Source organism: Photinus pyralis, unplaced genomic scaffold (assembly GCF_008802855.1).
Source record: "Photinus pyralis isolate 1611_PpyrPB1 unplaced genomic scaffold, Ppyr1.3 Ppyr1.4_LG2, whole genome shotgun sequence".
Lineage (NCBI taxonomy): Eukaryota > Metazoa > Arthropoda > Insecta > Coleoptera > Lampyridae > Photinus > Photinus pyralis.
In genome coordinates, this window is record NW_022170403.1 from 36397160 (window position 1) to 36416447 (window position 19288).

Below are 19288 nucleotides of genomic sequence, written 5' to 3' on the forward strand. Positions count from 1 at the left end.
TACAATATACGTCGCTGCACAGATTTCTGAGAGTTGGCAACCACGCAATTTTTAGGAGGGAAAGGCGATTTGCGCACGAACGTTGGTTACGTTTGGGATCTTGTTTTGAATGGCGGTCGTGGACGCGCTCCATAAATGTTTGTTGATATTTTGTGTTATTGTAATTTTTGTATTTCTTTATATCGTATGTGTTTCGTATGCCACATTTTACATTTTGTGTGTGTTTGAATCTTTGTTTTTGAAATTTCCTTGGTTTAACTGCAATGCAGAATGACATGTATGTAATCGTTTACGTTTTTGGTGTAATGTTCTTTTTTCCCAGCCTATTTCTATTTTTATTCGGTGACCTACCATTTTCAAAGTTTATTTTTGCACTGTAATTTATTTCGACTTAAATTTGCGAGATGTTACTATCAATAATAATTGCGATCATTATTAAACAACCTTTTTACAATTTCAGTGTTTTATTTTACGTTCCTTACCCTACTACTGTGCTTCAGGTCATAGCGTTGTTTACAACTAACGTAAGGGGGCCCTTCCTTAGATGTTTGATCACGTGCCACTTTTCAAATTAAAGTGGAATCTTGTTTAATTTTGGAGGGAATAGTCATTAGGGTGGCCATTTTTTTAAACGTTGCCGGGTTGGCTTTATTTCCGTGTTCTTATAGTGTGAAGTTAGCGTAGAACCTGGGGGTTAAGTACACTGCAATGCTATTATTTTCCCCTTTTGAAAGCAGGTGATCACATCTCGGTAGGGTACTTCAGAAAATTGAGAGAATCCAAAAATATTTGGTTGTGAATGCGATTTTTTTTACTAAATTGCAACATAACTCCAATATTTTGCAGGTAGTAATCTTTGCATTTCTTTATATCGTATTTTTTGTATGCAGCATTTTATATTTTTATTTAATCTTTGTTTTTGAAATTGACTTGATTTAACCTTAATGCAGAATTACATATTTGATACTGTTATCCTATTGTGTAATCGTTTACGTTTTTGGTGTAACGCTTGCTTAATTTATGTTTGTTTTGATTACATGGTCTTGGCCAGAAGTAACATTCAGATAAATTTTGATCATTTTATTTTAATATGTGGAAATTACAGAGTTGTTTGTGTGTGTACTGACTTGTTGTTTGTAAGTAAACTGTAACCATTGAAGCTAACGCCCTTAAACCAGGGACGAGTTATCTATCTTGCCGGAGCGAGATTACGCTAATCAAAAACTCTTCGGTTTAGAATCTATGTGCGATAAATGAGTTACGATTCGCTAAGTTCCACATATTTTTGCCGATAGTGGTATTTGCCTACAAGTTCATGTAATTTTTCTTGCTTTGAACAAACGTCAACTAAATTTTCGAGCTTTCACAATCTTAATAAGAACGATCATCATTAAACAAACGTTTCACAATTACAGTGTTTTTATTTTACGTTCCTTCCCTACTGTACTTCAGGTCAAAGCGTTGTTTACAACTAACGTAAGGGGGCCCTGCCTTAGATGTTTGATCACGTGCCACTTTCCAAATTTAAGCGAGATCTTGTTTAGTTTTGGAGGGAATAATCATTCTGGTGGCAATTTTTAAACGTTGCCGGGTTGGCTTTATTTCTGTGTTCTTGTAGTGTGAAGTTAGCGTAGAACCTTGGAGGGGGGGGAGGTATTGTAGTGATGTTATTCATTATTATAAAATTAACTATGTACTTGCACTTTCCTGCATAGGTGATTGTCACCTAAGTGAATCAATTCTAATAAAGTATCCAAACTAAGAGGTTCTTTAATTGATACCTTTACAGGTATTACAGTAGGTATATATACAGGGTGAAACCTCTCAAAGTTCTTGTCACAATATGATATTATTTACATTTTGCTGATTTTTCATAAACTGCACGAGGAGTTGATTGTCAGTGCGATGTTGCTCTGCTCGATTGATTCGTAACTATTCCGTGAGGGAAGTACCTAATACAGTTTGATTGTTCGCTGTATCTGTTACCTGCTCGTCTCATTTCTCTGTCTCGCACATTAAGAAGGGGTCTTCGAATTAACATTTCTTCTATTTAAAATATGTTTTGCTTGAGCTATGATCGACTTCCACATGAATACTTGCTATTAGCAACACACAGGTACTTTTCGTGTTATATAAAATTATGTTAATGAAGGCTGGAGTAGAGCCACACTATTTTGATGTTTCCTATGTACATGCAATTTATTATTCTACGAGTTGTGTTATCTCAATTGTTTGTACATGTATTTTGATGTGTTTTTGTACTACATTGATTTATCATGTTTTCTACTGCATTTGTGACGTCTTGTGTATTTTGTTTTTATGAACTTGTTTAATAGCATTTGATTTGATCTGTTTTTTTGTCATACAATTTGAGATGTTGTATTTATGTGAATTTTCTTTTGCATTTCGATGCTGTAGGTGATTTATTTCATGTATTTGTGTGGTCTATGCCGGGGTTTTTGTCCCGTAGAAGGTTTCCCTGGTATGGGTTTGTTGTGTGCGTAAGATATTTATTTGTTCTTGTCATTTCTTACGCACAACATTCTGTCTTTTATTTAACTCCCTTCTGGATTAAGTCTCACGTCCCAACACGTACAGAACCAATTACACAAATTCAAAAGTGCCGCAAAACGTCCATCGTTTCGACTTGAAAGGTAGGTGGCTGTGTTCGTAGTTTTTTTCCCAGAGTTGCCAACGGTATAAGTATAGGGTAAGTTAACGTTTTTAGTGTCGACCTGATAGACCCCTAGGACCATTACAAATCGGAAGGACATAATGTCCTCCGTTTCATAAAAATTACTTGCGATTGGGTTTCCGAAACAAATGGATACATCTCCAGGTATAAATCTCGAAAAAGGTAGGCCAATATTGATAGAATGAAGTATGTCAACGAACTTCGTACTTCGTGTAATTGGGTCCAGTTAAAACACAGCCGTTTGGTTTCAGTTGACATGGTGGGTAGTTCTGCCAGTATGGTAGAAATATTTGCGAGTGTCTTTCTAATCTCTAAATGACTAAATTCACAAATTAATTTTTCTTGCGAAATATTATGGAAATCCAAAATTATGCGTTTCCACTCCGAAATATCGGTTAAAAGATCAATCCAGTAGGTAATATAGAATTGAATCGTAAATGAAAAGTACATTTCTTCTCCCAAACTTTGTATTTAAAAATAAAGTTACCAGGGTACTGTAAAAGTTCAATTGTACCATCGAAGCAATTCGTTTCCGAGATACGAGATAAGACTCATTGTTACCACGTCAGTAACTGTAAGTTATTTTAAATTTATTGATTTGTATAAAGTAATAGTCGATTGTGTTCGAAGCAATTTTAATATTCCTGAAGGAACCGACTTTTGAGAATTACTTGCATGAAACAAATTTGTGTTATGTTTATCGATAAGAATACACAAAAATCCTGCTTATTGGAATACTCAAAAGCCAGAACTCAGGCCTAGGTCGCCCATTTGTGCCTCCATCAAAATCAAGAAAAATAAGCGCTGATTTCCACATGTTTACCACGTGTATAATATTTACTTACAAAGAGCGCATCAAGGTATTGGTCCGTTGAGCCGAATCAAATTTCTTTTAGTGTCGTTCTCACCTTTTCAAATATTGAAGTTACTCTCTATAACGGTTAAGCAAATAAAACAAAAGCATACTTTAAAATATTTATTATTTGCATTTATAACAATGTTTGAAGATGACAGTTGAAACATGTAAACTAAGACTAACTTTTGAGCACTTGAAGTAATTGTTCCATCATTTGCATCTTTTCCCTATGCCGACGCTCTCTATTTACTTCCATTCTCTTTTGAAATGCCATAAGTGCCCGCATCTTGCTTGTTCCGGCGTCGGGCACCACCCACCTTCTTTTTCTTCGATTTCTACCTCTTTGCGGATCGTTGCGGATTTTCTTAGAAGCACAAACGCATCTTACCGGTTCCGATTCGGAGTCCTCCTCGCTTAAGACGATCTTGCACAGTTCCTGTTCGAATTTGACGTCGTCGCGTAAATCGACAGCTCGGTGATAGTTATGATCCACCCGCCTTTTCCGTCTCAGAATCGTTTTGTAGCGATTTTCGCATTGGGCATCCGTTTTGGATACATTCAGGATTTGCTTTAGGTCCTCCGATATTTTCGCCCACATTTTCTTTTTCGTTTTGAACCTCGATCCAACCATAAATACATACTGCTCGTACTTATCGAGCAACAGTTTCGTTTCGGGACCGCCCCATTCTAAATCTACACGCAAACAATTACAGGTACTTCTGGAATAGTAGAGATACCCTACCTGATTTAGTTGCGTCTAGTTCCGCGTCATCAACAGATTGGGAAACGGCGCAAGCCCTAAAATGAGGTTACAAAAGTCGCGAGTCACAAGCCTTTTACCGTACCTGCTATCCTCCACTGCTCTAAGTTTCACTTCGGGAACATCGCAACATAGAGGATCCTCGACCTTTTTCATAACCGCTTTGAAGCGGTTTTCGCATTGGGTCTCCGTTCTCGCAACCCCCAGTATGTGGTTTATATCTTCGGATATTTTGATCCACATCTGCTTGCACGTCTTAAACTTGTTCATCGGTCCAACCATCGGCGAATGCTGCTCATACTTGTGCAGTAACAGTTTTGTTTCTGGATCACTCCAATCTACATTTAGATAAATTCAGTAGGAGGGGGAATAGCAATTGCGAATAAGGCAGCTTCCCAACGTCTCCTCATAATTCGACCTACCTGTTCTTACGATCTCCATTGTGTCATCAATAGATTCCAAAATATCGCACGAGCTTAAAGAAAGACACAATGCAGATATAGTGTCCGATTTCCAATTGATCTTACCCCTCCTCCTCACTAACCCTGTTCACTCTAAACCTGACACCGCCCACCTTCTTCTTCCTCTTCATGATCGTCTTGTAACGATTCTCGCATTGCGTCTCGGTCTTCGATATCTTCAAGGCGGCCTTTATGTCCTCGGCTATTTGCATCCACATTTTCTTTTTCGTCTTGAATATGTCCAACAACCCAACACGGCGTATGTAGTGGTTGTATTTATTTAACAATAGTTCCGTTTCCGGTGCGCCCCATTCCGATTCTAAAGAAATCCATATTATAGTACATCTTCGGTATTTGATCAAAATGGATGCTTTGGGGCCTGGGAACCCTACCAACCCTTCTAAATGGATTTAGGGCTGAAGGATCCAGGGGTGAAGGGCTGTAACTTTTGAACTAGTAGCCCAATCTTGGAACTGTTTGAAATTATGGATTCTACAGGCCACGTTCTATAAGAAAAATTTTTTTCCGGGACGATCTGAGACAATTTTTTTTTCGGGGCAAAAAAAACGCAGTGTATAACCTTCCTTTTTTCCAAAAATCGACTGCACCAAAATTTCTCGGGAAAACACTTTTTCTTATTAATTTTGGTGCGTAGAATCCAAAACAAATCGTACTTTTTCGATTAGATTTTTCAATCAAAAGTTATAGACTAGAAACCAATTTCGAAAGAAAATTCAAAGGGCTGTAACTTTTGAACTAGTAGCCCAATCTTGGAGCTGTTTGAAATTATGGATTCTACAGGCCACGTTCTATAAGAAAAATTTTTCGGGACGATCTAAGACAATTTTTTTTCGGGGAAGGGATTCACTGATTCACAATGAATTTGGTGACTCAATGGCTACTGAATTCGTCAAGAACGGTTAATGGCCCGGGGAGAGATATCAGCGTCAGTCTGACGGGCGATAACACAATCTTAATGCCGTTTACGTTACTAACACAACTAAATCAGGATGACGCATAATGATATTGGGGGAGCATCGTGCAATGTTAAACGATCGGCATTTAGGTGTGTGTGATTTATTGAACTAGTCGAAGTTGATTAGCTAATGATTAAAGATGGCCGATTTAAGCTATTAGCGCAGTTTTGTGGGCGGTCTTAGTAAAATTGAAGGAGTATAACAAAAAGTTAGTGAGGAGAGAAAGGGAATGAGGAATAAGATGGAAAGGCGGGGAGAGGGGCACAAATGTAATTGGAAACGACTGGTGAATAATCCTTGGGAAGGACTTTGTAAAGTAAAGTAATTTGAAATTAAGGATGCATGCAGATTTGGAGGAAAGGAAATTAAAGAGGGAGAGGGGAAAAGAAAGGTTCAAACTTCAAAAGACAAGGGCTGAAGAAGGAAAGACTCGGAGATGTTTGGAACAATTTATGAAATCACAAAGTGTGAGAAACAGAATTGTAAATGCCATCAGACCAAAATTAGCGCGTGGTTCTTCATTAGGAAGGCAGAGTTAGAGAAGAAGAAGAGCAAAAAATGTGAAGAAGAAGAGAGAATCGACCATTCAAAAGCCACTAAATGAAAGTTAAGAATCTCACTTGAAAATGTTCTTCCAAAAAAAAACAAGTATAAGTTGTGCAGATAAAGCGAATTTTTTTAACCGAAATATATTTTGTTTTGACATGACCAATGAATATATTTCTTGCAGACGTGTCAATCGCCCTTTGTGAGTACCCTCTTCCGACAATCCGTTCTTGAGGTGTATGGGAATATACCCGATCACGATAAGAGGTCGAGGAGGGCTATGGTTGGTAGAAATTAATTCCTTTCGTTGAGACCTTTCATTAGAGTACCATGAAGGATAAAACTAGTTCCAGAAATAGAATGAGAGGAATACGGAAAAGTTTCAGTAGAGATAGAAAGACAATAAAGGAAAGAAAGTGAAGGGGAAGAAGAAGGGAAAGAACATTTTTGACGAGATCCTTTTAGATAAAAGAAAGAATCGAGGGGACGCTGTGCAACGGGAGGAAGAGAAGGACCCTTGGGCAAATCCTTTCCTAAGCAGAATTAAGATGTCATAAATTAAGATCCATTGGGAGAATGTTATAAGAACAAGGAGGAACAATAGGACAGAGAGCGAGGTCATTACATAGTCATGGACTTCCCTGGAACATTTTATAAAGGGTGAACATTTTGTCTGGGCCACTGAATATTCAAAAATTTTGCAGAGAGGCGCAGAGAGAGGAGAGAAATTGAAAAAAAATAGTGGTTGCTATTAAAAAATATATGTTCCAAGTTTAACTTGCCTCACGTCACTGACTACAGCTTTAAACTACCTATGTAGCAAAGTTTGGATTCCATAAAAACCTTCTTTAAAAAAATTTTTGCGAGATATGTTCACTGGTCCAGACAAAATTTCCACTCTGTATAATTTGCGAGAGAAAGAGGGAAAAGGAAACGCGAGAGAAGAACAGTCACTTGGAACTAGTCCACTTGAAACTGAATTTCGTCTCATTCTTGATCTTGCGTATAGGTCAAGGTAGAAAGAGAGAGAAACCTACTATACCTACAAATAAACCTCCATACTGCAAACCCAGACTCAAACGTGCGTGCTAATGTAACTCAAAAGCCTAGGGAAAGCCTTGGCAAAGTTTTGGAGCGAAGATTAAATAATGTGCTTGGTGCATTGCAAAACAACGAATTTTGGAGGGGACAATTTCGCCCTCTCTCTAAATCAGTATACCCATTCAAAAAGACAATAGTGAATTGCACTACATCGATTAAATGAGACTATTTTTTATCGTTTTTGGTAGAGTGATTACAGAGTTATTGTTTACCACTGTTCAGTTCGTTCTGAAACACCCTGTATCTAAATTTACAAGAAATTGTTAGGTTAGGTGTACACTGAGTGGCATTACAATACAGAACACACTCTACCCATTCCCTAATAAATGCCTTACCTGCCTTTAGGACCTCTGGCTCTTTTTGGGAATTATATATGTCGGAGATGCTAAAACAGGTATATAGCGACATGGTTATTCGTAGACGATACTTCATACCTGCCATCCTCGTAAAGTCGTTCGATGCTTTTGAGCTCGGGAATTTCGATAAAGTTGTTGTCGACCATCATTTTAATGTAGTTTGCGGCGAAGGTATCGCTCTCTGCAAAGTCACTTCAAAAGACACCCGATAAGTCGGCGATTAGCGTACCTTTTAATTTTACGATGTCCTCCAAGTCGGATTCGATCTTGACACATTCCCCGTTAATGTAAAAGACCACGGAGGAATTAGTTTCGTCACAGTCCATAATTGAGGCATACAAGGGCAAGTTTAAAATTGTTTACCGCCACTTGCAGGACACGCACCCAGTGCGCATTTACAGCCTCCACTGCAGCTGAAGGTGGTGTACTTTTCGCAGTTTTGCTGCATCGGGGCGTTTATCTTGGAGCACCGAAAAAGCACGCAAAGTCGGTAATTGTTGTTCACACTTTTGTGCACTGCACTGGATACAACGAAAATATTACAAAACACTTGCACCCGCACTTAGACAAAACAAGAGAATCTGCACTACACTGATTCATGGAGTTGGCGTATGTCACCGATAGTGTACGAATAGAAGTGCGCAGTGGAAAGATTGCTTATACAGGACGTTACAAAAATGAGACAATTTTAGCACATTCGCGATTCAGATTAACACTAGAGGCGCTACTGTAGCGAGTGAATGGTGATGGGAGTAGGTTACTAATGCCGTTTTTGAGACTTGAAAATATAACCCCTTAATCCTATGCTACCTGAAGGCATTTTTCTTAAAAACTCGAAGCTGTCTTGAATCAGCTTGAACACGCAATTAACTTAATTTTCTAATTACAAATAAAGATCCGGTACAGGACAATAACCTCCGACCAAAATCTCCCCGGGCAAAAACCTTTCTATATGAACCCCCCAGAGAGACAACAAACCCCCATGGCATTTTCTACAGTTTGATGGTTTACACTTCCGTGTGGATTTTTGTTTCTAAAGCAAACCATACAAAAATTCTTAAGGAATTCAAAGGGAACGCGACACCCAACAGTGCTCGACACTAGGTAGGTTATTTGAAGGTTAAGGCATTGAATATCCAACTCCTCAAGGTTATTATTATTAATTTTCCGGGAATGCATATAGGTATGTATTAAATTGTTCGGGGATTATAGTACCTAATCCGGGGGTTCATGTGCGGGGATAGGGGTTTTTGTCCTAGACATCACAATTTATCATTCAATATCTAGCGCACTCGTACAACTGTATAACAACTGGCCGACATTCCCTTACGTCGATTATGCTTTAAGTTGAGATGTCTGCTTTCAAATTTCAAACAAGAAGTTCCGTTACCGTATATTGAGACACCGTTTAAGCTACCGTTGCCAGATACCGAGCCACAATTCAATAGCGTTCCCATGAAAAAACAATAGGTTTATTATTCAACAATGTATTCAGTCTTCAATGTCAGCAATTATAACAATAGTAGTCTGTATAGGGAGGAAATGGTGGATAGATTTAGTTTTTGCCGAGTTAGCTTTTCGAGTTCCCACAGGTTCATTTTTTTCTTTGAGTTCACTTTGCTTTGGGTAGTCAGTTAGTGTGGTGTTCATTGTAACAGAAAGGTAATGTACTTAGTTGTAATTGATTTATATTGTAGATTATGTTGCCTTCAGCTAGTTGTAATGCAGGGTAAAGTGATTCTTGAATTTGGTGTAATTTGCTTTCATGTAAAAGTGGTTCTTGTTTGATTTGTTGAAGATTGGCCAGTTATCAATTTTCATGTGTTTGTTTTGAACCCATTTAGATTGATTAGCGACTTCAATTCTTTGTGTATGAATCAGCCTTTTTTGAGTGTAATTAACCGTTTCGCCCTTGCAGAGGTACATGCCGGAGTGATAAAGATACTTAGCGGCATGTATTTCGAACGACAACTTTAGTCTAAGGTTACCGTATCCAGGATCTTAGATACCTGCTAGATTGGAGGAGGTCTGGCTAATTAATTATGTTTATTTTATGCACTTTATGTAAGAGACTTCGGAATGTATCTTTCACACCTGAGAAAAGATTGAAGGTGCCTTTTAAATCTACTTGTGACGGCCACCCTTTAACTTATCATGTTTGTATTGCACTAACGTCATATTTCAATCTGTCCAATTCAAGAATTACTTACTCGGATTATTATTCTTTGTATAACTATTGTAGCTGTGTTGTAAAATGTGTTTAGCGTTATCCAATGTTACCTCTCATTCTCCAGATTTTCCCTCTAGATTTCACCTCTGTGAACAGTGAGTCGGAATTTTCTTTAGCACGGTTCTTTTGTCCGACGAGTTCTAGGGGAACCTGGCACTTTTTGGCTTTAAATGTATTCTGTCTAAATTTGTAGGATGTCTTTCGGCCTTTTGATTCATTTTTACACTTTTGATCGGTTCTTTAATAAACTTTATTTGTGTTTCAAATTCAATTAAGCGTATTATTTGCGTTCCGCCTTTCCGATAATTAGCATGGGTACGAGTGAGTGCAACCTGGCTTTCCACAACGTAGGGGTTCCGGCATTGTCGAGTGCGAGGTTTGTGTTACTACGCAGGTGTTCCGAGTTCGTGTTTTTCCCGCTTTCGTTAGCGCGGGAGCTGTCGACTTGGGTACATCACAGATTTTTGGTGCCGTGACCAGGATAACCTTGTCCCATTGCTATGTGAAAGGAGGAATCTTGTGTGTTTTGATTTTGTTTACTAATTTGTGTTTTGTTTTGTCAGACCTACTGCCGTGTCTGTGTTTTTAGGTTCCCAACGTTGGAAATGGATGTGCCCATGCCTTTTGTTGATACGCCACCAGCGGACACCGAAGTTGAGGTTGTTACGGAGCCTATGACCGATTTGGATTGTTTGAAGATGATGGTGCAGAGGCAAGCTACTACGTTAGAGGAGTTTGTACGGGATCAGAGGAAGGTCAACCAAGAATTTCTCAACTCGTTGGTGCAATTGACGCGATCCAATGCCACCGCCAGTCCCAGCGCTGTTCCCGCAGAAGCCACCGTGATAGCTCCATCATTGTGCGAACCACCAACAGGTCAGTGTATTGTTAACCCCCTTGCTTCTTCTACTCCACAACCTATTGCTGCTGCATCTAGGGTGATTGATAGAGTGAATGTTTCCGAGTGGAAGGAGGTCGCTATGTCCTTGGCTAAACGATCTTTGGTTGGTCCTTTGGTTGAGAAGCCACTGTTTAATCCAGTTCGTTTTCACCCAGTAATCTTTTTGGAACGTTTTGATAGGTATTTTCGTTTAGCACGTTTCGATGAAGTGGAGAAGTTAGAGGTTGTTCGGGGTTGCTTAATAGGAACCGCTTTGGATTGGATGAGTGTCCGTGGGAAGAGTTGGCGAGATTTTGAACATTTCAAGGGTGATTTCCTAGCATATTTTTGGTCAATAGATCAACAACACGCTGAGAGAACTCGATTGACCAGCAAACGGTTCATTGCAGAGGGAGGGTTGTCAATGCCGCAGTATTTTTTAAAGCAGGTTTCCCTGTTCCGAGCCTTCCAACCACCTATTCCGGAGGAAATGATTGTAGCCGATATTATGCGTCAGTATCCGCAAAGTATTAGGGCATTGTGGGCCGTTTGTCCAGTTCGGGATGTTGATGGTGCTCTCAAGTTTTTAGAACGTCAGGATGTGGCGGGAGATAAGAGGCCAAGAACCTTCTCGGAACCTGTTTCCGCTGTGGTTGCTCAGAGACCTCGTTTAGATGAAGACTCCGATGACCAAGAGGTTGTTCGCAATTTAGTCTACCCTTTTCCACCACCTAGTGTCAGCGTTGTGCGGGGTTCTAGCGGCATGGGATCGGGAAATGCCAACAGGAAGGGATAAGAAGGTGTCTGCTTCCGTCAAAGATCAATTTCTTCATTACTTCTTTTATTAATCTATCTTGTAGGATGGTCTTCGATTCAAATAATTCAACTACATATTTTCAACGTCTTTTCTCATCTTCTACTAACATTGCTAACTTCACTCTGTTTAAAAAAAAAAAAAAAAACCCCGTGTCTAAACTACCCACATTTCGATGGTGCATAATTTGAATTTAACTATTACAATCTAGAGCGCCAGGGGCGTGGATGTGTAAGTATCGAGGTGTGTTTTGACTGTAGGGGCGGAGATTAGAAGGATTTCAACTTAGAGTTGCTTTTATTTTAGGATGTTTCTCTTTATAGGATGATAATCTGATTTTTCAACTTAGAGTCGTTTTTATTTTAGTGTTGTAATCTTTATAGGATAATCTGATTTTTGTTTTTTTGTTGTATTTCTTTTGTTTTTTTTTTCAGTTTAACCATAGGAACAATATTAATACATTATTTTTTTTGTTACATGTACGAGTTCGATAAAAAAACCTTTGGATGTTGGAAAACCCCTGTCTGATGTGCACCATTCAGCGATTTCCCAAAGGGGCGATCTGAGATGTCTGCTTTCAAATTTCAAACAAGAAGTTCCGTTACCGTATATTGAGACACCGTTTAAGCTACCGTTGCCAGATACCGAGCCACAATTCAATAGCGTTCCCATGAAAAAACAATAGGTTATTATTATCAACAATGTATTCAGTCTTCAATGTCAGCAATTATAACAATGGTAGTCTGTATAGGGAGGAAATGGTGGATAGATTTAGTTTTTGCCGAGTTAGCTTTTCGAGTTCCCACAGGTTCATTTTTGTCTTTGAGTTCACTTTGCTTTGGGTAGTTAGTTAGTGTGGAGCTCATTGTAACAGAAAGGTAATGTACTTAGTTGTAATTGATTTATATTGTAGATTATGTTGCCTTCAGCTAGTTGTAATGTAGTGATTCTTAAATTTGGTGTAATTTGCTTTCATGTAAAAGTGGTTCCTGTTTGATTTGTTGAAGATTGGCCAGTTATCAATTTTCATGTGTTTGTTTTGAACCCATTTGGATTGATTAGCGACTTCAATTCTTTGTGTATGAATCAGCCTTTTTTGAGTGTAATTAACCGTTTCGCCCTTGCAGAGGTACATGCCGGAGTGATAAAGATACTTAGCGGCATGTATTTCGAACGACAACTTTAGTCTAAGGTTACCGTATCCAGGATCTTAGATACCTGCTAGATTGGAGGAGGTCTGGCTAATTAATGATGTTTATTTTATGCACTTTATGTAAGAGACTTCGGAATGTATCTTTCACACATGAGAAAGGATTGAAGGTGCTTTTTAAATCTACTTGTGATGGCCATCCTTTAACTTATCAAGTTTGTATTGTACTAACGTCAGATTTCAATCTGTCCAATTCAAGAGTTACTTACTCGGATTATTATTCTTTGTATAACTATTGTAGCTGTGTTGTAAAATGTGTTTAGCGTTATCCAATGTTACCTCTCATTCTCCAGATTTTCCCTCTAGATTTCACCTCTGTGAACAGTGAGTCGGAATTTTCTTTAGCACGGTTCTTTTGTCCGATGAGTTCTAGGGGAACCTGGCACTTTTTGGCTTTAAATGTATTCTGTCTAAATTTGTAGGATGTCTTTCGGCCTTTTGATTCATTTTTTTACACTTTTGATCAGTTCTTTAATAAACTTTATTTGTGTTTCAATTTCAATTAAGCGTATTATTTGCGTTCCGCCTTTCCGATAATTAGCATGGGTACGAGTGAGTGCAACCTGGCCTTCCACAACGTAGGTGTTCCGGACATTGTCGAGTGCGAGGTTTGTGTTACTACGCAGGTGTTCCGAGTTCGTGTTTTTCCCGCTTTCGTTAGCGCGGGAGCTGTCGACTTGGGTACATCACAAAGTCAGCGTTACTTACTATTCGTGGATAATTACACGACACAAAATAACAATAGGCATTTGCTTACTATTTCTGGCATTACTTATTTATTTAGTATCCCTCTCTTGTTCTGGGCCTTCAACAGGCTTTAAGTTACGCTTATCGTATAAATTACACTGATCACAAATTAAGTTTTGTAGAAACTTACTGTCAAAAAATGACGTATATACACGGTGTCCATTTTTCGAGTGCCACTATGGGGATCTCACTTATCTTAAGAGATAGAAAGTTGGTTAAATGGGGGCAAAGTTGCAAATTTCCGTGCTGAATAAGAATCTGAAAAGAAATTTGAAATATCTTCAATACTTTTGAAGATATCACAAAAAAACGAAAATTTCTGATTTTCGTTTTTAATTTTTTTATGATAAACTAGTCGTAGTAGACATTTCTAATTAGCACATTATTCGGACACTTTTTTTCAAGATGACGGAGAAACACGTGACAACTTTAGTTTTTCTTATGGGCGCCATATTGAATTTTGACATTTTGGGATTACGTCTTTTTTTCTCTTTACAACGATATATCACACATGGTGGTTCAGTACCACATTTTTTCTAAAAATACAATTTTTAATTTTTTGAGAAGAGTGCTTTGGAAAAACAAAACGTTCTTTTGTTGTGAACAAAAGGTTTACTTATTTCATGTAGTGTCATTTGGGTTTATGCTAGTTGTAATGCGAAAATGCCTTTTTCAAGTGCAGATCAAAGAGATATGATCCAAATTTACTACACTTCTCACCGAAATGCCCACATGACTGCTGCAACATACTTGCAGCGTTATCCAGAGGGGCAACAACCTAGTTTGAGGTATTTTTCTTTGCTGCATAAAAACTTGGGCGAATATGGTTCTTTTAAAAGACGTAGACAGCAATATGGTGATAGACCCAATTAATATGAGCAGGCAATTTTGCAAGCGGTTGAGATGAAAATCGAATTTCTACTTCTCTGACAACGCTGCAACCAGACAGATGGATCAAACTGTCAAACTTTTGTTGACAACAAAAGAACGTTTTGTTTTTCCAAAGCACTCCTCTCAAAAAATGAAAAATTGTATTTTTAGGAAAAATGTGATACTGAACCACTATGTGTGATATATCGTTGTAAAGAGAAAAAAAGACGTAATCCCAAAATGTCAAAATTCAATATGGCGCCCATAAGAAAAACTAAAGTTGCCACGTGTTTCTCCGTCATCTTGAACGTAATTAAAAACAGGATGCCATATTTGAAATCTCCATTAAAAAGTGTCCGAATAATGTGCTAATTAGAAATGTCTACTACGACTAGTTTATCATAAAAAAATTAAAAACGAAAATCAGAAATTTTCGTTTTTTTGTGATATCTTCAAAAGTATTGAAGATATTTCAAATTTCTTTTCAGATTCTTATTCAGCACGGAAATTTGCAACTTTGCCCCCATTTAACCAACTTTCTATCTCTTAAGATAAGTGAGATCCCCATAGTGGCACTCGAAAAATGGACACCGTGTATATTATATCCCCTATTATTTGTTATGTAATTGCACTGGTCACAATTAAACGATGGAAATGTTATGGTGGTACACGATGATTCTTAAAATTATCCTTGGAAAATTAGCGTTAGACAAAGATTTCTCAAATTATCCCTATTGTTGGTTGCAGAATTGCACTGGTCACATTTAAAATTCTTGAAAGTAACGTGATAAAATGTGACGTTTTAAACTATCCTTGCTCTGTAAGGTCTTGAGCGGTTCCACCCTGTATATACAACTTACGACGATTCATACATTTTTTAGAGTTGGCAACCATGCAATTTCTAGGTGGGGAAAAGCCGCCCGCGCCATCTAAAAGCAGGAATGTGGGTTACGTTTTTGCATCTTGTCTCGAATGGCGGTCGTGAACGCGTCGCTCCATAAATGTTTGTTATTTTATTTTTTTTTAATGCAGGTAGTAATTTTTGTATTTCTTTATATCGTATTTGTATTTTGTATGCCGCATATATTTTTTGTGTTTCAATCTTTGATTTTGAAATTTACTTGATTTAATCGCAATGCAGAATGATTATGTTAAATGTTAAATACCGTTATGCTATATTGTTTGTAATTGTTTACGTTTTTGGTGTAATACTTGCTTAATTTATGTTTACTGATGTTGATTACTTTGGTCTTGTCCCTGAAGTTACATTCATATGTTTTGATCATTTTAGTTTAATTTGTGGAAATAACTGATTCGTTTGATGTATGTACTGACTTGTTGTTTGTAACTAACAATTTTCACCGTGAATGAAGTAGTCACGGGGTGGAAAAAAATTGTAGTCACAATTGAGTTGCGACACCTAATTCCGTGATTGTCTTCAACATTCAACTGTAGGCTCGAAACCCCGAAACCAGGGGCGAGCTACCCATCTTGCAGGAGCGGGATTACGCTAATCAAAGCTCTTCATCAGTTAGCGTAGAACCTGGGGGTTAAATACACTAATCTTTTGATTTGCAAATGAAATTTTTGCAAAGTATACAGTCGTATACACTACAACATTGATTGTTTTGACAATTGTAAATATCCAAAACAGCGGTCGTTTCCTACCTGTATTAAATACAATGTGCTGCCACCAGAGGTCCCACTGTTAATCTGAATCGCGAATAGCTCTATGATTAAACTCTCTTTTGTAAACAGTATAAAATGTGGTAACATAGAAAATGCCATCAAAATATTCACATTCAGATGGTGGGGCGGCACGCGGGTACAGACGGCAATTCGTATTGGTTTGGTATTGTGCTTCTTCCTACACATGTTCCCTAGACCTATATTGGCGGAACTTACGTCTATTAGAATTGAAAATGGCGCCTATTTTCTCTTGGGTCTTAGCAATATACGAGAGGGGGGTCCCCTAATTAACATTTTCTCTATTTATAATATGTATATGTTATGGGCGATAATGGATTATAACACGAATACTCACTACTGGCGGTCCCACATGTACTTTTTCGTGTTAAATTAATTGAAGCCGAGGATGGGGTATAGCCACGCTCTTTTAATATTTGCCTAAATTGATCATAGGTGTGTTTTGTACTTGATTTGATTTATGTATCTTGTTTTCTACCTATATTTGTGATGTCTCTTGTTTTTAGCTTCTATTTATTTTTTTTCTGACATTACACAATATATTTTTTTAATTTAATTGCATTTGATAATTGTTTGTTATATACTCATACTATACAATATTGTGACACCTATACAATATTGTGAATTGTCCAAAAGAATTGTAAATAAATAAATAAATCCGTTTCCCTGATTTTTATCGTACAATTTCCGATGTTTTATTTGTGTATTTTTTTGTGCGTTTTGTTGCCATAGTTGATTCATTTCATGTATTTGTGTGGAGCTATGCCGGGGTTTTTGTCCCGAAGAAGGTTTCCCTGGTATCGCCTCGTTGGTAAATTGTACGTAATATATTTTACATGTTCTTGTCTTTTCTTACGCCCAAAATTCTTCGCTTCCTGATTAAGTCTCACGACCCAACACATAAAGGAACCGATTACAGAACGTAGGAGTCGATTGCTACCGAGATTCCAAAGTCTCGCGAAACATCCGTCATTTCGACTTGGCTCTGTTTGTAGTTTTCCCCCGCAGAGTTTCCAACTGTAAACAATAGGGTAAGTCACGATCGCAGTGCCCGGCTTGGGGGTTGTCGTTTTCGGGGTTGATGAAATTGACAAATGCAACATCCACAATTATTTTCCGCGTGGGGGTTCTTTTTGACCAGGATCATCCGCCGAAACCGACCATCCGATTGCGATGAAACTTTGAAGAACGTTAGGACGTATGCTCGCGAAGGTTTGCGACTTAGTAAAATTACGCGAAGTGAGGGGCCGTCGCCACCGAAACCGAGCTTATGCACCATTCCAGGCGCGAAAAATTCGAACGAGGTGAGGCGGCGCAGTCGTCGAAACCGAGCTTATGCTCCATCCGGGAGAGAGACATAGACTGATAGGCGGTACGAAGTTCGTCGGGTCTGCTTAACGTCGTTTAGTATAACAGTCGCAGGTAACCGCCCACTGCAAAACTCATGTCTCTTTCTTTGCATGAGCTAGATAGAGATGAAAATATTAATAGCATAATTTTTGTACAACTCACCGGCGACGGAAGAACCACACTAATTTATTTTTTGTTCAAAGTAAATAGTTTTGTACTTTCGTAGTGGATTTCTCCTACGTTTCAAGCCATACATCAAGTCATAGCTGTCTTCTTCTTACCAATAGAATTAAAAAAGACGATGTGTCACAACTTGGGTAACAATGAAAGCCACGTAGGGCTTATGAGGATTTTTCTTCAGGAGCTGACGCAATCAAATGAATCGCGTTGTATCGGCGCTAGGCACCACCATCTGACAGTATACATTGTGATAATCCACCCATTGTTTTATTCTTTTAAGTATTTATTTCTGTATTCACGAGGAGTTGATTATCAGTACGATGTTGCTCTGCCCGACTGATCCGTAACTATTCCGCGAGGGAAGTACCGAATACAGTTTGATGGTTCGCTGTATCTGTTACTTTCTGATTCGTGGTGCGCGGCAGTTCTTGTGCGTTACCTATACGAAGGGGGGCTCTCTCATTTGATGTTTCGGTGTGCGAGTGGTTCATTCTGTCTCCGTGAAGTAGGTACCTAATACAGTTCGATCTTTCGCTGTATCTGTTGCCTACTCGTCTCGTGCGGATTGCAGTTCTTAGCATCTTAGCAATGCGAGTAGGGGCCCTCTCATTAACATTTCCACTATTTAAAATATGTTTTGCTTGAGCGATAATCGATTTTCACATGAATACTTGCTATTGGCATTCTCACATGTACTTTTCGTGTTAAGTAAAATTATGTTAATGAAGACTGGAGTAGAGGCACACCATTTACATGTTTCCTATGTACATGCCATTTATTATTTTACGAGTTGTTTTAGCTCAATTGATCGTGCAGGTATTTTGATGTGTTTTCATACTGAATTGATTTATCATGTTTTCCACTGCATTTATGTTGTGTATTTTGTTTTTATGAACTTGTTTAATTGCATTTGATTTGATTATCTGATTTTTATCATACAATTTGAGATTTTTCTTTATGTGTATTTTCTCTTGCATTTTATTGCTGTAGGTGATTTATTTCATGTATTTGTGTGGCATATGCCGGGGTTTTTGTCCCGTAGAAGGTTTCCCTGGTATGGTCTTGTGGTGTGCGTAATATATTTATTAGTTCTTGTCATTTCTTACGCACAAAAGTTCTGTCTTTTATTTAATTCCCTTCCCGATGATGTCTCACGTCCCAACACATAAAGAACCGATCACACAACGTAGGAGTTCATTCGTGGCATCCATATCGAGCCGACTGCCATCCAAATTCCAAATTGCCGCGAAACGTCCATCGTTTCGACTTGAAAGGTAGGTGGGTTGCTTGTAGATTTATTTTGCCAGAGTTGCCAACGGTAAGTATAGGGTAAGTCAACGTTTTCAGTGTCTGCTTAAAAGACCCCTTGGAGTTTGTTGTTTCTGGTGCAGATAGTAATCTTTGCATTTCTTTATAATTTATTTGTGTATCAGAGTGAGGAGTGAAGTTGTATTGCTGAGAATAGGGGAGAATTGAGGAAGGTCTGTTGGATGGGAGAGTGTAGAGAAGAATCCCAGGTGAAGAAGAATGATATTGATTAGCGAGATT

The 19288-nt window shown here is 38.3% G+C and overlaps 1 protein-coding gene across 1 annotated transcript; it reads right to left on the minus strand.

The window, feature by feature from the left end:
* Positions 1–3658: 3658 nt before the first annotated feature.
* LOC116162777 lies at positions 3659–8373 on the minus strand. The gene is made up of 8 exons (XM_031476478.1): positions 7982–8373; positions 7831–7933; positions 7732–7781; positions 4839–5091; positions 4734–4786; positions 4397–4649; positions 4294–4349; positions 3659–4244 (listed from the first exon to the last, which is right to left on the minus strand). The coding sequence occupies exons 1-8, from the start codon at positions 8076–8078 to the stop codon at positions 3730–3732; spliced, it is 1380 nt and encodes a 459-aa protein (XP_031332338.1). The 5' UTR covers positions 8079–8373; the 3' UTR covers positions 3659–3729.
* Between the last annotated feature and the right edge of the window lie 10915 nt (positions 8374–19288).